This window comes from Eumetopias jubatus, unplaced genomic scaffold (genome assembly GCF_037043125.1).
Source record: "Eumetopias jubatus isolate StellerSeaLion01/CBP00866 unplaced genomic scaffold, mEumJub1_p1.0 scaffold_15, whole genome shotgun sequence".
In the NCBI taxonomy this organism is placed as follows: Eukaryota; Metazoa; Chordata; class Mammalia; order Carnivora; family Otariidae; genus Eumetopias; species Eumetopias jubatus.
Window position 1 is genome coordinate 82,106,733 of NW_028274821.1, and position 17,756 is coordinate 82,124,488.

At 54.6% G+C, this 17,756-nt stretch overlaps 1 protein-coding gene across 1 annotated transcript in view; it reads left to right on the forward strand.

Annotated features, from left to right (window-relative positions):
* Positions 1 to 17,756, forward strand: part of DAB2IP (DAB2 interacting protein) — a 121,390-nt gene that overhangs the window by 39,501 nt on the left and 64,133 nt on the right. The window contains exon 3 of the mRNA XM_088019263.1: positions 1,787 to 1,935. Coding sequence (XP_087875389.1) covers positions 1,787 to 1,935 — 149 coding nt within the window. The remainder of the gene's footprint in view (positions 1 to 1,786; positions 1,936 to 17,756) is intronic.

The following is a 17,756-nucleotide window of genomic DNA, read 5'->3' on the forward strand; positions in this document are numbered from 1 at the left end:
CCTGGACGAGGTGGTGTTTCGCGTAGGCCCTAGAGGATGTGCAGAGTTTTGGATCAGAGAGGCCAAGGGAGAGGAACGCGGAAGGTCCCTGTTAACTCCCCCATCACACCCTGAAGGACCTTGTGTCCGCCAGAGGACCGAGCTCAGGGCTCTGCATATAGCGGGCTTAGCAAGAGTAAGGGGGGAAAGGTAGGAAAAGGGAAAGCCTGCAGAGGGTGGGCAGAGGAGGAGGGTCCTGTGGAAGAAGGTCTGGCATTAGGTAGGCCTGGAAACTGTGTGTCCTTGGGCGAGTCATCTTACCTCTCTGAGCGAGGTGTCTTCATTTGCTGAAAGGGGTAATGTTTCTCTGTCATTTTCTTGTTTGTGTGGATGACATGAGATGATGTGTGTAGCTAATGGTTCACCTCATCATGACTAGGGTGCTGGGGCCATAGAGATGGACAGATCAGCACAGGGCATGGCCTACAGCAAGGGTCCACCTCTGGATTCTTTTTTGTATGATGGATGAAAGGTGGTGATCAGATCGTGTACAACAGTCACTTCAAAATGAGTTACTATCCCCTTCGCTTCTGTCCTTATACCACCTGGAATTGAGGCTGGGATGGGGGGTGAGACCCCAGAACCCCTCGCAAATTCCTCCCTCCGGGAACTCTCACCTCCCACGAATTTTCCTCTCCCTCTATAGCCTTCTGTAGTTGCAAGTCCTGGACACCCCGGCCTGTGGCCCCTTGAGTCCCTAAATCTTCCCTCACCTAACAAGGGAGCACTGGTTCAACCTGCCTGCTCTCTTCCCTGTCTCTTCCATGGGACCAGGAGCTCCTGGGGTTCGGGGTGGATTAAGCTCTGTCCTGCGAGTGCAGCCGGGACAAATGAAATGGCCTGAATGGGGGCTCTGGCTGAGGTTTGCCATACTCGTCCTAGAAACGGACCCCTGCCCACCATGGGTCATAATGGGGCCCTGCGGCAGCCGGTCGAGCAAAGGCTCAGTCTTCTGGCAGGTGTGGCTGCAAATCTTGAAGCAGGCAATAGGGATACGCAGCAAACACTTCAGCCTCTGCCCCCTGCCTGAGCTAGGTGCTAGGGACCCTGTCCTTGAGGTGGTTGTCCCTGCTGAAGTACCAAGGTTCCAGGCAAGGGGCTTCACCCTGAGGGTCAGGGTCGGTCGCCTGCTGAAGGGATGGCACCCAGCCTAGGGGCCCGGGTGGCCACGGTACTACCAGGCGCAGGCCCCAGAGGACAGATCACACGCCTTCTCTCAGAGCCTTAGTTTCCCCGACCTCGTGAGTGGAGGACCGCACAGAGTCAAGCCGGGACGGGGTGCGGGGCGTGGATTCCTCTAGGTGGGTGGGGGCGTGCCCTCGTTCAGGGAAGAGGTGAGGGGGCCCGCTGCGGGCCCCCCCCCCGGGGGTCCCCGCCCCTTCGCAGCCCCGCCCCCGCGCCCGGGGGGCTCGGGCGGCCTCGGCCGCGGCCGGCGCGGCTCGCCTCGGCGTCGCCATGGCAACAGCGGCTTAGGGGGCGGGGGCGACGTGGCGGGCTGGGCCGGGCGGCGGGCGGCGCGGGGTGGGCTGGGCCGCGCTGCGCGGGCCGGGCCGTCGGCGCTCGGTCGGCGGGCGGGCGGGCGGCGCGGGCCGCGAGCAGCTGGGGCCGAGCCCGAGCCCGCGCCCGCCCTCGGCCGCGCGGCCGCCCGAGCCAGGGCGCGGGTTCCGCGCGGGTCCCGGGCCCGCCGCCGCCGCCGCCGCCGCGCTAACCCCGCCTCCCCTTCCCCCTCTTGTCGCCCCGCGCGCAGGGCTTCCTCAGCCGCCGCCTCAAGGGCTCCATCAAGCGCACCAAGAGCCAGCCCAAGCTGGACCGCAACCACAGCTTCCGCCACATCCTGCCGGGGTTCCGGAGCGCCGCCGCCGCCACCGCCGCCGCCGCCGCCGCGGACAATGAGAGGTGAGCCCACCGCCGCCAGCGCCCGGCCCGGCCTCCCCGCGCCCCCGCGCCGGGATGCGCCCCGGAGGGCGCGGGGACAAAGCGAGAGCCGGGGCTGGGGCGCGCTGGAAGCCGGAGGGCACCGCACGCCGCCCTCCGGCAACTTGTGGGGCCGCCTCGGACGGGGGGGGGGGCACGGCGAGAGGACCTTTCTCTCTTCCCGCGGGGTGAGGAGGGGGTGCCCGCGGCCCGGGGCGAGGCCGGACGCGAAGTGCCCTCGCCGAGAAGTCCTGCCTCGCCTCGCCTCCCCGAGGTGGGCATTGTTTCCCGGGCGGTGCAGTGCCCGGAGCTGGGGACCGAAGTGGTTCCTCCACCCCCAGGACCCATCCCCCTGCCTCTGGAGCCTCCGGGTGTCCGATACAAAAGGCATTTTCGGCTGGGTTTTGCCGAGACCCAGTGGTGAGGAAAAGGGTGAACATCTGGAGGGGAGGAGCAGGGGGCTGGGCCGCTTAGTGGGCACATCTGCTCTAAGTAGGGCGCGTGCTCCGCTGGCGGCTGGGGCGAGCAGAGGGGGCAGTGCCGGGGCTCTGAGCTCAGGGGCATTGCTTGAGGCTAGGGAAGAAGGGCCTCATCCTCTCCAGCCTGGGCAGCTGCTTCCCTCCCTCACCTCTCCACTCCCAGGGGTGTCTCCTGTTCCCTGTTCCCTTTTCCTGGGCAAGCCAGGAGCAGGTGTGGAAATTCCAGGGGGAGGTGGCTTGTGGGGCAGAGGAGGAGAGGGAGGAGGTGGTTCAGCCTGCTCCTAGTCACCAGCAACAGAGCAGGCTGCAGCTCGCAAGGGCAAGCCATCCTGTCCGGGTGCGGGGGCACTGGGCGGATACAGTCTCTCGGCCGGGTCCCCCTCCTTGAGCCGTACCTGCCACGGCACCTTTCCACTTGGGCACAGGCACCGTGATAGATTCCGGTGCCAGTTAGGACTGTCCCTGCTCAGCTAGTGGAGGTGAAAGAACAGGCAGGCACCAAGGAGCCTTTTCAGCACTCAGCCCCGACATCTCAGGCCCCTGGCATCTGCCTCCATAGGGCTGTGCCCCTGTGTATGATTGGCAAGTTGGCACTCCCTGTAGGGGAGGCACAGGTAGAATAAAAATGTCTCTCTCCTCCCCGTTGGTTCCAGCGGGCAGAGGAGTACAAGTTATAGCCCAACTCCTGCCCAAGGTTGAGTGGCTGTTTAACTGACCCCTGGCATCTTCCTGGAGAGCACCCCTCCCATCCCCGGGGAGAATTACTAGACCTTTAATTTCCATCAGCCCAGAGCTGCTTTCTCCACTGCATCCCCACTGCTGCCTACAGCTGGTTTCCTGCCCCAGCTGCCAAGCCCAGCCTGAGGCAGGACCCTCAGCCTTTCTCTGATGGCCGTGGTGCCCCGGGGGACCAGGCGTGCCCTGGCAGGAGCATGCAGCCAGGCCAGAGCTCAGCGCTGGGTGCAGCCACTGCGTCTTTGAAAATCTCGCTTCCCATCTTTGTTATTGTCTGGGCGGCAGGCCACCCGGTTTGCTGCTTTTCCTCCCTCCGCCCGGCCCCTGCCTCCGGCTTTCTTCCCCAGGAACATGCCTTTCTCTGCGCTTTCCTTGGCGGGGGTCAGGACCCTCTGCACCCGCATGAGGGGGCTTGTGTACGTACCCCATTTTGTGTGCATGTGTCGGTTGTCCGGGGAGCAGGAGAGACAGCAGGCGGTCCGGCCTCTGAGTGTGTCTGCCCTCCCGGGAGCAGACAGCATGCATGCCCTGTTTACCTCCCTCCAGCGGGAAGCCTGCACCAAGAAGCCGGCAAGTGCTGGCTGGCAACCCAGCCTCCTGGCTGGAGGTTGGGGCATGGCCCGGATGACCTCGAGCAGGTCCTGCCCAGCTTGGTCTCAGGTCAGGTCAGCCTTGCTTACAATGCCTAAGGGGCGAGAGGTGGCGGGGAGGGGGGAGGGTTGGGGTTCCGGAGTGAAACAGTAAGCCCATTTTTAGAAATGGTGCTAACAGTAGCAGTTGGAGCAGGATGTCACTGGCAGTGGTGTGGAATTGTCTTATTAATTTTCTATAAACAAAATCTGGCTTGGTGGCTTCTCTGGCACAGGAAGGGAGCCCAGATTTCTCACGGACAGGCAGAGAGACTGAGTTTGAAATCCCTGGACCCAGCCTTGGAGCTGAAATAGGCTTTGTCAGGAGACTGGGATCTCCTGCTTTACCGCTTGGCTTAGAAATAATAGATTTATCAGCTGCTTCGGGGATGGATGGGCAGATATTTCTCTGGGGCAGTCTCTGGAGTCGTCCTGTGTGGACCTGGCTGGGTAAAACCAGCTATGGTGGAATCCCCCTCCCCAAACGCTCATGGTCAAACCTGGGTGAGTGGAGGAGGAGCCTCCCTCTACTCCGACGTGGTGTGGTTGTACTCTTGAAGGCTGGGAGGACAGAATGGGCTGCCTTTGGCTTGGCTGAGCGGTCAGGAGGGGATTGGATCCTGGTTCCAGGGGACTCCCACTGGGCTGCCATGTTCCTGGCCAGGGAGGGGGTAAGTGCAGCCTCAGTGAAGGGATAGGCATGGGAAGGAGGGTGGAAGCTTCTAGGGTAGCAAGTGTAAGCCCTGGTCCTCGTGGTTTCCCCCTGTCAGTAAAGAGCATGGGGCACTCTGGGGCGGCCAGTTGGGTTCAGACTTTGGATAACGCTGTCTGCTTTAGGGCCGCTGAAGCGGCTTTGTTGCACGCTGTCTGTTGTGGTCTGCAAACTGCTGTGTTGTAGAGATTATTTTTTGCGCTGGAATTCTCTCATCTGGAGGCTGGAAACCAGTTGGTTCTGTGTTGGAATCTTTTGGCTCCCTGGGAAAGGAGTCTAGCCAGGTGTGGGGCCGCTGAGCACTGCTGGTTGGGGGAGAGGGCTGATGTCTTGGTTGTGAGGCCAGGGTGAGGCCAGCCAGGGCTTGGTGTGCACAGCTGGGCTCTGGGGTGCTCGAGGGCCACAGGACAGGTTTGAACCTTTGTACTTACTCTCTTGAAATGGTTTATGGGAGGTTTCCAGCTGGTCTCCAAAATCCCGGGCCCCCCTTAGATACTCATTTCTTTGGAGGTTTTGGAAGTAAGCACCAAGGACAGGTAATCATGCCTCCTGGATAAGGGAAACGAATGCTGCTCGGGGATTTTCCAGGTGAAAGGTGTGCTGGCAAAAGCATTTTTTGTTTTGCAGGCTGGAAATGTTGCTGCTTCATTTACAAGGCTGTCTTAATGTTGGTAAAAGCCATCTAGAATGTGGTGGTTCTGTCTTCCCAGAAGATAATTTCCAATTCACTCATTTATTCCTGGTCCTGAGTAGCTAGGAGGGTCAGCCGGCAATATTACACTGCCTTGGTGCTGCTGTTTCTGGGTGACTCTGGCCCTCCGCAGGTGCTGAGAGTATGCCCTCTCTGGCTCTCAACCTGTCCCCTTACCCCTGTAGTTACTCTGAAGTGGCCATACCCCCCTTCCCATTCTTCCCAGTTGGCCCGGTGCAGAGCTGATCCTGTAAACGTGGGCAAGCCAGGTGCAGGCATGTAGGGCTGCTGTGTGTGGAGTTAGAGATTGATGACCCCTTCTCAGGAATATGTGTTGCCTGGAGTTCCCACACCTGAAAGTTTCTAATGGTGGGATTCCAGGCAGAGTAAAGCTAGGGAGGGAGATACTTGGAAGTGGGGGTGGGGACCTTCAAGAACCCCCAGATGGCCCTGAGTAGGCAGGAATCAGTTCAGCCCCTTTGGGTGAGGCAGTCCCTGGGGAGATGAGGGGGAAGCTTAATGGGAAACGGAAAATAGAAGGTGGGATCCGTTTTCCTGCTCTAGTTGTTGACAGTAGGTGCAGGAGGAGCTGGGCATAAGGGCTTGGCCTTTCTTGCCTCTCTCCCTCCCTTGCCATAGACAGGGAGTGTTTGGTTCTCTGCCTTCCCCTGGGTGACGTCGAGATGATTGTGCAATTTAGACAGTCTCTGGGAATAATGGGAAGTGTGTGGCTTTGAAGCCAGGCATTCTTGGGGCAAGTCGCCTAAGCTTTCTGAGCCTCAGTTTGCGCATCTGCAAAATGGGCCTCATGATGATAATGTCATTGGAAACGTTAATGTTTATATATTCAGTATATGTTTAATAGAGAGTGTGCCATTCAGTGCTGTTTCCTAGGCAACTAACACCAGGTCTTGCACATTTCTTAAATGTTTCTAAAATGTTATTAAATGCATAATAACACGTGAAAGAGGCTAGACTAGCATGTTGTAGGTTTTCAGTAAGTGAGAGTTACCATAGGTGGGAAAAAGTCAGTTCATTTTAATAAGCCTCTGTTTTCTCATCTACAACGTCGGACTAATATCAGGCAATCATGCTATGTTCTTCTGAGATTCAAGAGAGATACTGGATGTTGCTGTCGCTGGAAAGGTGAAAAGGGTTGTACAGAGAATCATTATTAACTTGAATACAGGAACTAGCGGGGCAGAGTGACCCTTGTTCCTGTCTGCATCGGGGGGCCGGTGGGGGACGGGACGGGATGACGACAAACTTCTCCTATGTGTATTTTAAAAGTCCACTGTTCCAGCTATGTTTGGGCCATACTTGTTTTTAATCATTTAAATGTTTAGGTTGTGTCCAGTGTTTTTTTATTAAAAATGATGCTGGTAATTAAATACCCGAATATTTATCTTTGTTCACATCTCTGTTTCCATAGGATAAAGTCTTAGAAATTGAATTACTAGGTCAAAGAATATAAACAGTGTCGGGTTTTTGATAAAAATGCCCCCCACTAAAAAGCCTGTAGTAATTTATACTCCCCCAATAATTTTTGAGAGTGCTCACCTGTTTCCTCACACCCTTAAAAACACTGGGTGTCATTAAAATGATCTTTGTCATTCAAATAGGCAGAAAAATAGCATTTCTTTGTTAGTTGCATTTCATTGCTGGTTAGGGATTGAATATTATTTTCTGGAGTTTAATGGCCAGTAGTGCTTCTTCTTTTGAGTCTTGCCTAATTCTGTCCTTTGCCTTCTGAACGTTCTTAGACAAGCCCCTTTCAGGATTCTTAGTTGCTCTGTGCGGCCTCCCTCAGCTCTGAGAGGTCCATGTAGGTGGATTTTTGTTAAATGGGCTCCTGCCTTCCAAGAGGTATGGCAGGGAATTCATTAATTACCTGCAAGGAAGGCTCACCCAGCTCTCCTCTCCCTTCTCCTCCCTTCCCCTCCATAAGAGAATCAGGTTTAATTCTTAATCCGATAATTATCCTAAGGAGGCCTGGCATTTACACAGCATTTTGAGAGGTCTTCTGCCCTGCAAGGTAGGTAAGCAGTGGAAGGGCTGTTAGATTCATGGAAACTGAGGCATGCAGTCCAAGGCACGGAGGTGGGACCATCACAGAAGCCAGGCCTGATGAGCAGGTTCTACCCTGTCTGCAACATTGTACTTGGAGCCCCAGGGGCACTTTTGTGGGGCAGGGCTGACCAAGGCCCTGCACATAAGCACATGATTCTGAGCCTCATATCCAGAGAGGGAGGGGAAAGCCATAGAACACGACCTGGACATAGGGAAGAACCAATTTATTTTTTGCTTTCTCATTTTTATCGCCCTCCTTTTAGATCTGTGGCTCCCTTGTGTATCTTCCAGAGATCCGAGCTGGGCAATATTTTTAGGAATGGTGGAAATTAGCTAGTGGGAATGGGATCAGCCCCAGGCTGGGGGTTTCAAAGGCTGGAGAAGCCTTTCTTTCTACAAGCTCGTAAGCATTTGTACATCTGTACATGCATGTTTTTGTATGTCTTGCAAGTATGTACCTGCCCTCATGAAGGTGTGTGTGTGTTATATACAAATGTCCTTGCACACGTCTGTGTGTTTGAAATGACTAATCACATGTAAAGCATTTGGAACGGTGCCTGGCACTTCGTATTGGGTTGGACCATATGAAGTGGCTGTTTTTTTAGGTCGAATATAGACATGGTTCAATCTAATAAGTGCTCACTAAGTGTTGACGGCTATCATTATTGTTGTCTGTTTTCTTATGTGTACATGTCTACCGCTGTGTGTGTGTGTGTGTGTGTGTGTGTGTTTGCATTTACTAGGTCATACTGTGTTATAGTGTGTTGTGTGTTTGAGCTCTCACATGTGCACATCTGTGTGCAGTTTCAGTCTGGGTGTGTGGCCATTGAGCTGGCCAGTTTTGTGAACAAATTGCCCACCTGCTTGGGGAGAACCTCAGGGCTCGGCATACACCTGGCCATGAGGACAGCTGCCTTCTTAATCCTCTTGTGCCTTTAGGTGCCAGCAGAGCCCATGCCTGGGGTGCCAAGGGGCCTATCACATTCTCCATAAGTAACCCACCTATTTCCAGGCCCCTATGTTTGAGGATATGCAAATCGACTCTTTAATGGAATTCCTTTGCAAAATATTACTTGAACCAGAAAGTTAATTACCAGGTTTTAATTAATGGCTATTTTAGAAGGCCACAGAAGAGAGCTGGAGATCATAGGGGGACCAAAAAGGCAAGAAGGAAAACATTCAGCACCTGGCTGGCTTGGAGACTCTGTCCCAGGTGGCAAGGCACACTTAGCTCTTTCCCTACTCTGACCTGCCCGCTTACTGCCCTGTGGAGATCAACCGTGGCTGAGTGAAAGAGAGCCTCCCCCCCCACTTGTATGAAGATACTCTGGTCTTTGGCCATCAGTCCGTCCATCTGTGAGGAATGGCCGGGGCCTCATTCCCAGCCCGAGCTGTGGGACAGTCACTGGCCACTCTGCCTTGAAGAGTAACTCCTTCCCTACTTCTCCAGTGCCTTTGGGCTGCTTCCTGCAGTCCCCCCACCCCTACCCCTTCCAAGAGCCTAAGAGCCTGGGGCAGCTTCCTGCAGGGCCAAAACTCTACCAGGAGCCAGCTCCCTCCTCTCTGTGCTCCCCCTCTGCTCTGGTGGAGTCACCTGTGATCCAGCCTGCCCACCTACCTCAAAGGACAGACTGAAAACTCAGGGGAGATTATTGTGATGGAAATGATGTGGGAGTTCCCCCTGCCAGCTGGGAGTGCCAGAAGGGTGGCCTGTGTTACCATCCCCTCCTGAGATAGAGGGAATCTCTGTTCTTTGTGGGGAATGTGTGGGCGGGAGCTTGTGGGTGGACGCACAGTGTTTCGCACATAGCTCGGGACACAGCCTTGGCTGCCTGCCCTGTCCTCACACCACATGCCACACCTGGGCATGCACACAGAAGAATTGTCCCTGGCGTTTGGAAGGCAAACCTTGTGGAAGCCACCACTTGTGTGCCAGAGGTCCCCTCTGAGCCAGGTGGGTGATGGGATGAGGACCAGGGGAAAGAGGGAGCCAGGATCCCCAGCTGCAAGGTCCCTGGCAGCCTGCCTGGGAATACCTTGGGTATTCTTGGGGAAGGGTAGGAAGGGACCCCAAGGCTAGAGGTCAAGCCTCTTCCTGGGGGCATGCCAAGAATAGGTCTTCCCCTCCTACCCCCAATTGCACCCGCTCAGGAAGCCTGCGTGCGGACTCCTGGAGTTGTTACCTTGAAGACCTCAGCTGACGGCGGCAGCATGGGGCGGGCTGGTTGGAAGCTCTAACAGAGCGCTTTGTGGCAGGCACAGAGGAGATGCCCTGGGTTTGCCCAGTGAATAACTGCGTGAGCAGCCCCAAAGCTCTGTTCCTTAAAGGTTCTCCCAAAGGCAGCCTGAGCAGGGCTTTGCCACCCCCAGCCTCATGCCACCCCTTGTACCTTGACTACCACAGACCAAGCTAGAGCAGACAGAGTGCAGGACTTATGGGGACTTGGCTCCTGGGCCTGGCTCAGTTGCTAACTCAGTGTGATCAACCTCAGAAAAGCCACTGGAGCTCTCAGTCTGTCCTCCTGTCCCTCCAGGGACTAGTGGGGCAGCAATTGGCCCAGCTAGAAAGTGGGCCTTACATTTCTCTGCGTCAGATGCCCTGTGGGGTGAGTTACTCCTTGTCAGGATGATTTCCCTCACCTCCCTTTTCTGGTGGGCAGCCTCCTTAGGGAAGCTGAGGAGCCCTTCTCTGGCCCCCTCTCCCAGCTGGCTCTGGCCACCTCCCAGTTAACTCTGCACCTGTCACCTGTCTGTTGGCCTGACCTTTCTCACACCCTCAGGGCCCTTGTTTGCAGGCCCGGCCTACTTGTAAAAGAGCACATTGGGCAAAGATAGAGATGCCACCCCAGCAGCGCAAGCCCTAATTTGATGTGACGTTGTCGTGGGGAGTTTTCATAGTGAGGGCAGTGAGTTAGTGCAGTGTCTCCCTGTGCCCACTGACTAAGGGGAAGTTAATTTCATGCCCTGTCTTTTTGACATTTGTAATCAAAGCTTTGTATTGTAGCTGCAGACTGTTAGCACGTGAAGGATGTATGAGCTTCAATTATTGTTTCTGGCTAGGGAGGAGATTGATTAATAGATTGCTCAGTCCCACTCCCTACTCCTTATTCCCCTTCCTGTCTTCTTCCTCCTTTTCCAACTTCCCCACGTTTCATCAGGAAACTGGGCCCCAGAATTGGCTCTGATTGAAGCTTCCCTTGTGCCTTAGAAGCCGGTGACCTGGCTTGTGAGCAGGACAGACCAGCCCACCCCAGGGAGGACCTGTATGAAGAGGAATTGCCTGGGGCCCCTGATAAAATGCAGATTCTTGGGCCCTAGCCCGGACCTTCCAGAATTAGACACGGGTGGAGTGATCATGTTTCACAGAGTTTGAGAACCACTGCCCAAAGTTTGTTTCTTTTGCACAGGGGCAGGAATTGTGCTCCAGGGGTGTGCCAGCGACTTGCCCAGGCACTGCCTGTGCTATATTCTTATTGATGCCTCATAGTAAGAGGATTTTTTGTTTCCTGTTTCTTAGATGTAGAAACCAAAACTCCAAGAGTGGCAGTCATGAAATTCAAGGCCAAGTCCCCTGAGTCAAAGCCCATAGAACAGGACTAGCCAACATTTCAGGGCTGGACCAGGTACCTTTGGTCCCTACCTGGGAGTGGAAGTCTTTGAGCACAGCCTGAAGGGTCTCTGCTCAGGGATGCGATGGCTGTCTGTGCAGAGGCCCAGGCCTGGTGGGGTGGGCTGCACTCCTCACCGATGAGGCCAGGTGCCCTCTGGAAGTTGTGGGAGAGGGATGGCGGGCAGGGGGAGTCTGGGCCACCAGTAGCTGAGGAGATCAATAGTACGTGCACCTGAGGCAGTCACCCAGAGTTGGTCCAAGGCCCAACTCCACCCACTGCTTCTCTCTGAGCCTCACTTGCCCCATCTTAACAAAGCAAAACCAAAAACTAATGTCTCAGTGCTGAGGATTCTAGGATTCCTAGAAGGAAAGCAGCTGGTTCAGGGTGGTGGGTTGTCTTTCCCAGGCTTTGCTGCATTGCCTTAAGGGCCTGAGGCCCCCAGAGGTGTCGTGGAACAGAGCCGCGGAAGCCAGGTGGACGAGGTGCCTTTCTTCTTTGCGCCCTTCATGGCAAGCTTCTCTTGGTGCTGTGCTGCCCTGAGGGGCCGCTCCGGAGGGGCCAGCCTCCTCGCCCGGCGCCTTTGCCCGCATTCTCTCATTCCATCCTTACAACAGCACTGTGAAGGATGGGTGCTATTACTCTCCCCATTTTGCAGAGAAGAAAACTGAGGCACAGAGAGACTGAGCAGCTTGCCAAAGTCCTATGGCTCATAAGTGGCCGAACTGGGATTCAAACCCTGGCTGTCTGGCTTCATTATGTAAAGTCCAGCCGTCAGTCACTATTCTGAGTGGTGTCTGTTCACACCCATGTTACAGACACAGGGCCAGCCAGTAACGTCCGCAGTCAGCTACCCGCCGCTTATGAGGCACCCTGCCTCGCGCCAGGCATTGTGTTGTGTGTGCGTCATCTCTGATCCTCTCCACTACCCTCGTCTTATCCTCCCCCCATCTTATCGGTGACGAAACTGGCCGTGGAGGGGTAAAATCACTTCTCGGCGATTACCCTCATGATGGATTTAGAATCTAGGTCTCTTTAGACTCAAAGCCTGGGCCCTCTCTAGTGTGACAGCTGACACGGCGGGCACGTCCTGTGCGCGCCTCCCTCACGCCAGCCCGTGGGCCGCGTGTTCTTGTCATCCCAGGTTTACAGCCGGGACACAGCAGTCGCATGGCTAGAACGGCAGAGCCGGGATTTGAACCCAAGTAGTCCGGCTCCCAAGTTTATGCTCTTAACCGCTGCCCAGCATTGCCCTTCTCCCTTTTCTACAGATGAGGAAACCCAGGCTCTGTCAGGTAAAAGCCACTTGCCCTGCGTCAGACGGCATGTGCGTTGCAGAGGGGGGATTTGCACCTAGATCTTTCTGGAGTGGTTTACTGTCTTCCTGCTGAGAGAACACGAGAGCCGCCCGTGGGGGCTCCCGGGGGCTGTTGTGGGTGCTCAGGTCCTGAGGCCACGGTGACATGGAGGCAGGCCTTCCTCCTGGCCTCATTGTTTGGGGGGGGTTCTCCAGGATGTGAGGGTAGGGCCCACTTGGTAACTGTTCCCTGCATTTGTACTTAATCAGTGATAACACGTGTCTAGTTCCATGGGCCCCTCAGGGTTCTGGGCTCCCATATTTCTTTTTCTCTTGGCAGAGCTGATGAGCTGTGGCTGCATTTAGATCTATTAATTCGTAGTGCTGGGTGAGATCGGGCAAGTGGAAGAGGTCATGGGCCGGCAAACTGGCCTTGTGCCGCACCTCCCTTTCTTCCCAGGGTCAGCGCATAGAGGTGACTTTCATCATTGTCCAGGTGGGCGAAGGAAAAGCAGAGTGGTGATGGCAGGCAGGAACTCCCCAGGCCAGCCTTTGTTGTGGACCTCTGGGGAGATGGGGGAGCCTGGCGCCCACGGGGCCGCTGATCGTGGCTGGGGCCGCACTCCTGACTGATGAGGCCTGTGAGGCCGGTGCGGACCTGAGGTGTTGCTCAGCACAGCTGCTAGGCCTGCGAGGGGGCTGGGAGTCGGTGCGGGGCAGTGGCAGGACAGGGTCGGGTGCTCTGCCGGCGGTCCCATGGAAGCTGCCTGAGGTGGTCTTACCCAGTTGCCCTGGGATGTGCAGGCCACACTTTTGACGGCTGTTTATAAGAATGGTGAAAACCCAGTGTGAGGGATTTCAGAGTCCAGGGATGATGGAGCTGGCAGGGGACTTAGTGAGCAATCTGGCCAGAGTTTCTCAAACTCGACTCCTGAGGTTCCTGGAGGTGAGGCTAGGTATTTTCCTCCTCAGGGATTGTGGGCATCTTCACTCTAGGCGACTTATTCTTTGATCCAGGACATTGAAGGCCCTGAGAGGCCCTGAAGTAAAGAAACCAGTTTCATCTTGATTAATCCAGGGCTTCCTGTCCCGGCGCCCCACTCCAGGAGCATCTGCAGAGCCGCAGTGCTCCGCCAAACATTCTTTAGTAAACACTAATTTGAGATGTTACCTCTCCTTAGAAGCATGCTTTTAAGAAGGATCTTTGGAAGTATTCCATGCCTTCAGGACCTACAGGAGTAAGCTTTGAATGATGGCGTTGCTAGCCCAGCAGGTGGTATGGGAGTATGTTGTTTTGGAAAAACGCATCCCCAGGTCTTCAGAATCATTCCTCAGGGCAGCTGCCGGCTCTCCTCTGTGGGGTGGGGCTGGTTCTGGTCAGTTTTCTGTGGGCCCGGGACGTGGGGGATTTATTTCTCCTTTTGCAGCCTGGATGGCTCCCTTCTTGTTCCCAGCAGCTTGGGCTCCCTGCTTGCTCTGGGCGTCCCCATCCCCCTCTGGACTCCTGCAGAAGGCAACAGCCAGGCAGAGGCTGCCCGCTGATTTGCATAATTGCACCGTCCCCTGAATAATTAATAAAGCTCTGTCCTTGCTGGGAGCAAAGACTGCACCATTATGGATGGGTTTGCCATGGATGGGTTTGCCAGAGCTCTTCCAGGGAGCCAGTGATTCCCGGACTCCTTGGCTTTTCCTGGCATGAAGTTCCCCCCCCCCAGAGAGAGAGAGGGCACTGGGTTATGTGTGTGTGTTGGGGGGTGGTGGTGTCTGCGTGATGCCTGTAGCATCATAATGGGCGGGGCTGGTAATACATTTGCTACTTTCTTCCAGGACCCACAAATGGGGTCTCAGGCACACAAATGATTTGGGATTTTCTATTCTGCTTTCTGTGGTCCCACAAACTAACTCTTCTTTGAAGTATGATCAACTGTTGTAGAGACTTATCTCCCTTTTCTGGTAGCCTGGAGGAACCACTGTTGACTCAGAGGGTAAGGGCAGTGGTGGTGAGTTTGCAGGCAGGAGCAGGGGACAAAGGGGCATTTCTGCTTGAGGCCTTTCTTATTTTTCAGACCCTCCAAGTTTCTGGGTTTCTTGAGGTCAGGAGTGGCTTGAGAGTGACTTGTATCTGAGGTTTCTAAGTCCCTTTTTTATGTTGTTTTATGGAAGTGAATTTTCCCTCTGTAGATGTGGTCTTGCCTCCCTGCCATGCTAGAAAGGGAGGTTGAAGGCTGGGTCTGCTCCTGACCTGTTCACATTAGGGAAGCTCCTATAGTCTCTCTAAGCCTGTGGTGTCCTTGAAAGGCCTTGGTCTCTTCCCTGCCTCCTCTCATGGTCTAAAGCTTCTGTACGAGTGTTTCTCAAACTGGTTTCCACAGAACACCACATTCTTGTAGATGTTAATGAGTGCTTGACCATTAAGAGATGAGGGGATTCTGTAGTTCAAACAGGTCAGGGAAACATCCAGTGAACCAAAGCAAGTAAGTTTCTTCAGTGCTTGAGTCCTGGGAGCCTTGAATGTGCTAATGTGCATCTGGCTGTCCAGGAGGGTGTATAGGACACTCTGCTTCCCATCCATCCACGTGGACTATTCCAGGGCCTGCTTGCTCATCTCCAGTCATGGGGAGATGTCCATGCCACTGCTGGGCAGTGCCAACTCTTGGAAACCTTCCCCTTTGTTGAGCTTCCCTAGCCAACATGTGTGTGGCATTTCATCATTACCATTTGGCCCTCATACCAGCTAGGGAGGTGGCAGGGATTATCCCATTTTACAGTTAAGGAAACTGAGACTCAGAGGATAATTATCTCACCCCAAGGCCCATAGATGGTGGTAGAGTTGGCATTTAAACCTATGTCTGCTAGCTGGACGTTTAGTTTTTTTTCCCCTTGGCCACAAAGAAACCATTTGTTCCAAATGAAGGTCAATATGTTGGCTGGCATTGGTCCTTGGGACAATAGGGACCTGTTCCTCCCACAGCCCCCATCCCAGCTTGGTTCTAAGTTTCCGGGAGTGGGAAGTAGGAGGTAAGCTAAAACCCTGTTTAAAAGTATCCCAGCTGTGGGGCCTGCTTCTGGAGCCATATGCAGATATGGACATAAAACTACTAGGTGTCCCACTCATCAAGCCATTCCTGACTCTCTTTTCTTCTGCTTTCTCTTTTTTATAGGGTGGGGATGTTAGAAGTGCCCCAGGAGCTAGGTAGGCACTTGTCTCAGGCGGGTGGTGATGGTCAGGGAGCGGTGGAGGGCAGGTGAGTACAGCTACCATCTCTTGCTCTAGGTGTTTCTGAGAGCTATTGCCCAGGCCTGGTGGATGGCCAGGGGCAGCCTGGGGCGAACCTGTTTACAGTGGCTAGGCTTAGAGCCCTGCACTGAGGCTGAGGTGTGACTCCAGGACCTAGGCCAACTGTTTTATGTCTCAGGAGCCTCCTTGGGTCACACCGTGAAAGGGACTGCATTGCCCCCAGGTGGCACGGCCACCTTGTTCTCTTAGAGAGCAAGCCACTACAAGGACACCCTGATAAACTGAATTTTGCTCTGCTGACACACGGACCTAGGTGTGGATCAGGCTTCCTAACTTCCTGTGTGATCTGGGCCAAGTCACCTAATCTCTGAACCTTGATCTCCTCATCTTTAAAATGGGTGTGATAATGGTGCCTGCCTCCTAATGTTCTTAGGTCATATGGGATCATGTTTTTCATATGATAATTTTATGATCTCTCTTGTGCACACACACACTCTCACATTTGCATACGCCATGCTTTTTTTTTTAGATTTATCAGAGCTCGAGTGAGCACGGGTGGGGGGAGGGTCAGAGGGCGAGGGGGTGAGAGAGAGAGAGAGCAGACTGCCTGCTGAGTGTGGAGCCTGATAGGCGACTCGATCCCATGACCCCGAGATCATGACCTGAGCTGAAATCAAAGTCGGACGCTTAACTGACTGAGCCATGCAGGCGCCCCTGCACATGCCATGCTTTTGAGCTTCTGTGTGAGACCCCAATGCCCTGCCCGCAGATGCGGCCTAGCTTTCCCAGGGTCCCACCCCATCATGTAGCGGGAGACAGCCCAAGACAGACATGAAAAGATGTTTGTGTGGACATTTCTCCCACTTAGAAAATCAATATTCTGTGGTCTGCCTAATTGTTCTGTTGCTGCTAAATGAGTCATTATGGAGGGAGAATAGCAAGTGCATTGTGAGATTAATGGGAAAAAATAGTTGGCAAATGACTTTGGTTTGCTTCCGAAACTCTGAGAAGGTGTTACTATGAGAAATCTGGAGAGCCATGCGAGGCTGTGTCTCAGGAAGCAGCTATTAGCATTGTGAGGAGGCTCCAGAGGTAGTGGATGGTCCGAGAGGGTCCTTTTAGGGCAGGGCACCGATTTGAGTATCATAGGGGTTGGAATCGGAGTTACTGAGGGAGTCTGTGGTGGGATAGGGAGCTCCGATGGCCTGGCCCCAAGGCGGGGGGATACTGTTTAGTTACCCTACATTCTAGGCGGTGCTCCGGGGATGCAGGGGTGAGCACAGCCAGCCCTGGCCCCTCCCGGGGTGGAGGAGACAGGCTGCAGCGAAACTGTCCCACAGGTAAAGGTGTCATTACGGTTGAGGTATGTGTCCTGAGGGCCGGGAATGCCTAGAACTAGTGGGTTTGATCTGGCTGAGGTGGTGGGGACGGAGTGAGCTAAGCTCTTAGGGAAGAGCCTTCTGGGCAGAGGGACGAACTTGTGCAGACTCAGTGTGTCTGGGAGCAAGGAGCTAAAAGAGGGCTTGTGTGGCCTTAACCCTCACAGCGGTCCTAGGAAGTGGATACTTGCTCACTTTTACAAGTGAGGAAACTAAGACTGAAGATGCTTAAGAGACTCGCCAGAGATCACATAGCCTTCCATGGCAGAGATTTGAACCCAGGCCTCTGTAACTAATTGTGTGCCTGGCCTGGGAGCTGCTCTTAGCACCTGCTGCCCTTGCAGGTGTCTCCACAGCCAGGTCCAGGACCGCACTCCTGTAGGGCGGGGGACCTAAGAAGTTCCTGAGCTGGGGAGATCCCAGATTCCAGAGAGAGGGAGCCCCATCAGCCCTAAAGCCGGACCTCTGCCTTTGGGGGGCTTTGTTTCCTCCTAATGGCAACATGACTTGGGTAATTTTCTGTTGATCAAAATGCCAAGTCAACTAATGACTCCTTTTTGAAAAAATTCTCTAATGTATTTCTCTCCCCATGAAGTGGGTTGGTTTATTTCCTGCCATTAATCCCTGCTGGCCTGTCATCTGGTGGGCCCTATGGGCTGCCTGTAGAAGTGGGATGGAGGTGTGGTCAGTTCAAGGTGTTTGGGGACCTATGGACTTCCTAGGGTTTTAGGAAGTGGCAGCTGCAGATGGGGAGTAACCAAGTATTCATTTTGAGCACTGGGATGGGGCCATCAGAGGTCATCCCACCTTTTCTTGGTCCCTGGAGACAGCAGAGCATCATGGTACCAAGGAGTCTGGTAAGATTCCAGAGCCCTACCTGAGAGGGTCAGAATCACAGGTCTAGAATTGGCTCCAGGCTGTATTCTTGAAAAGCCCTGGCATGATTCGGAGACCCACTGAAGTAT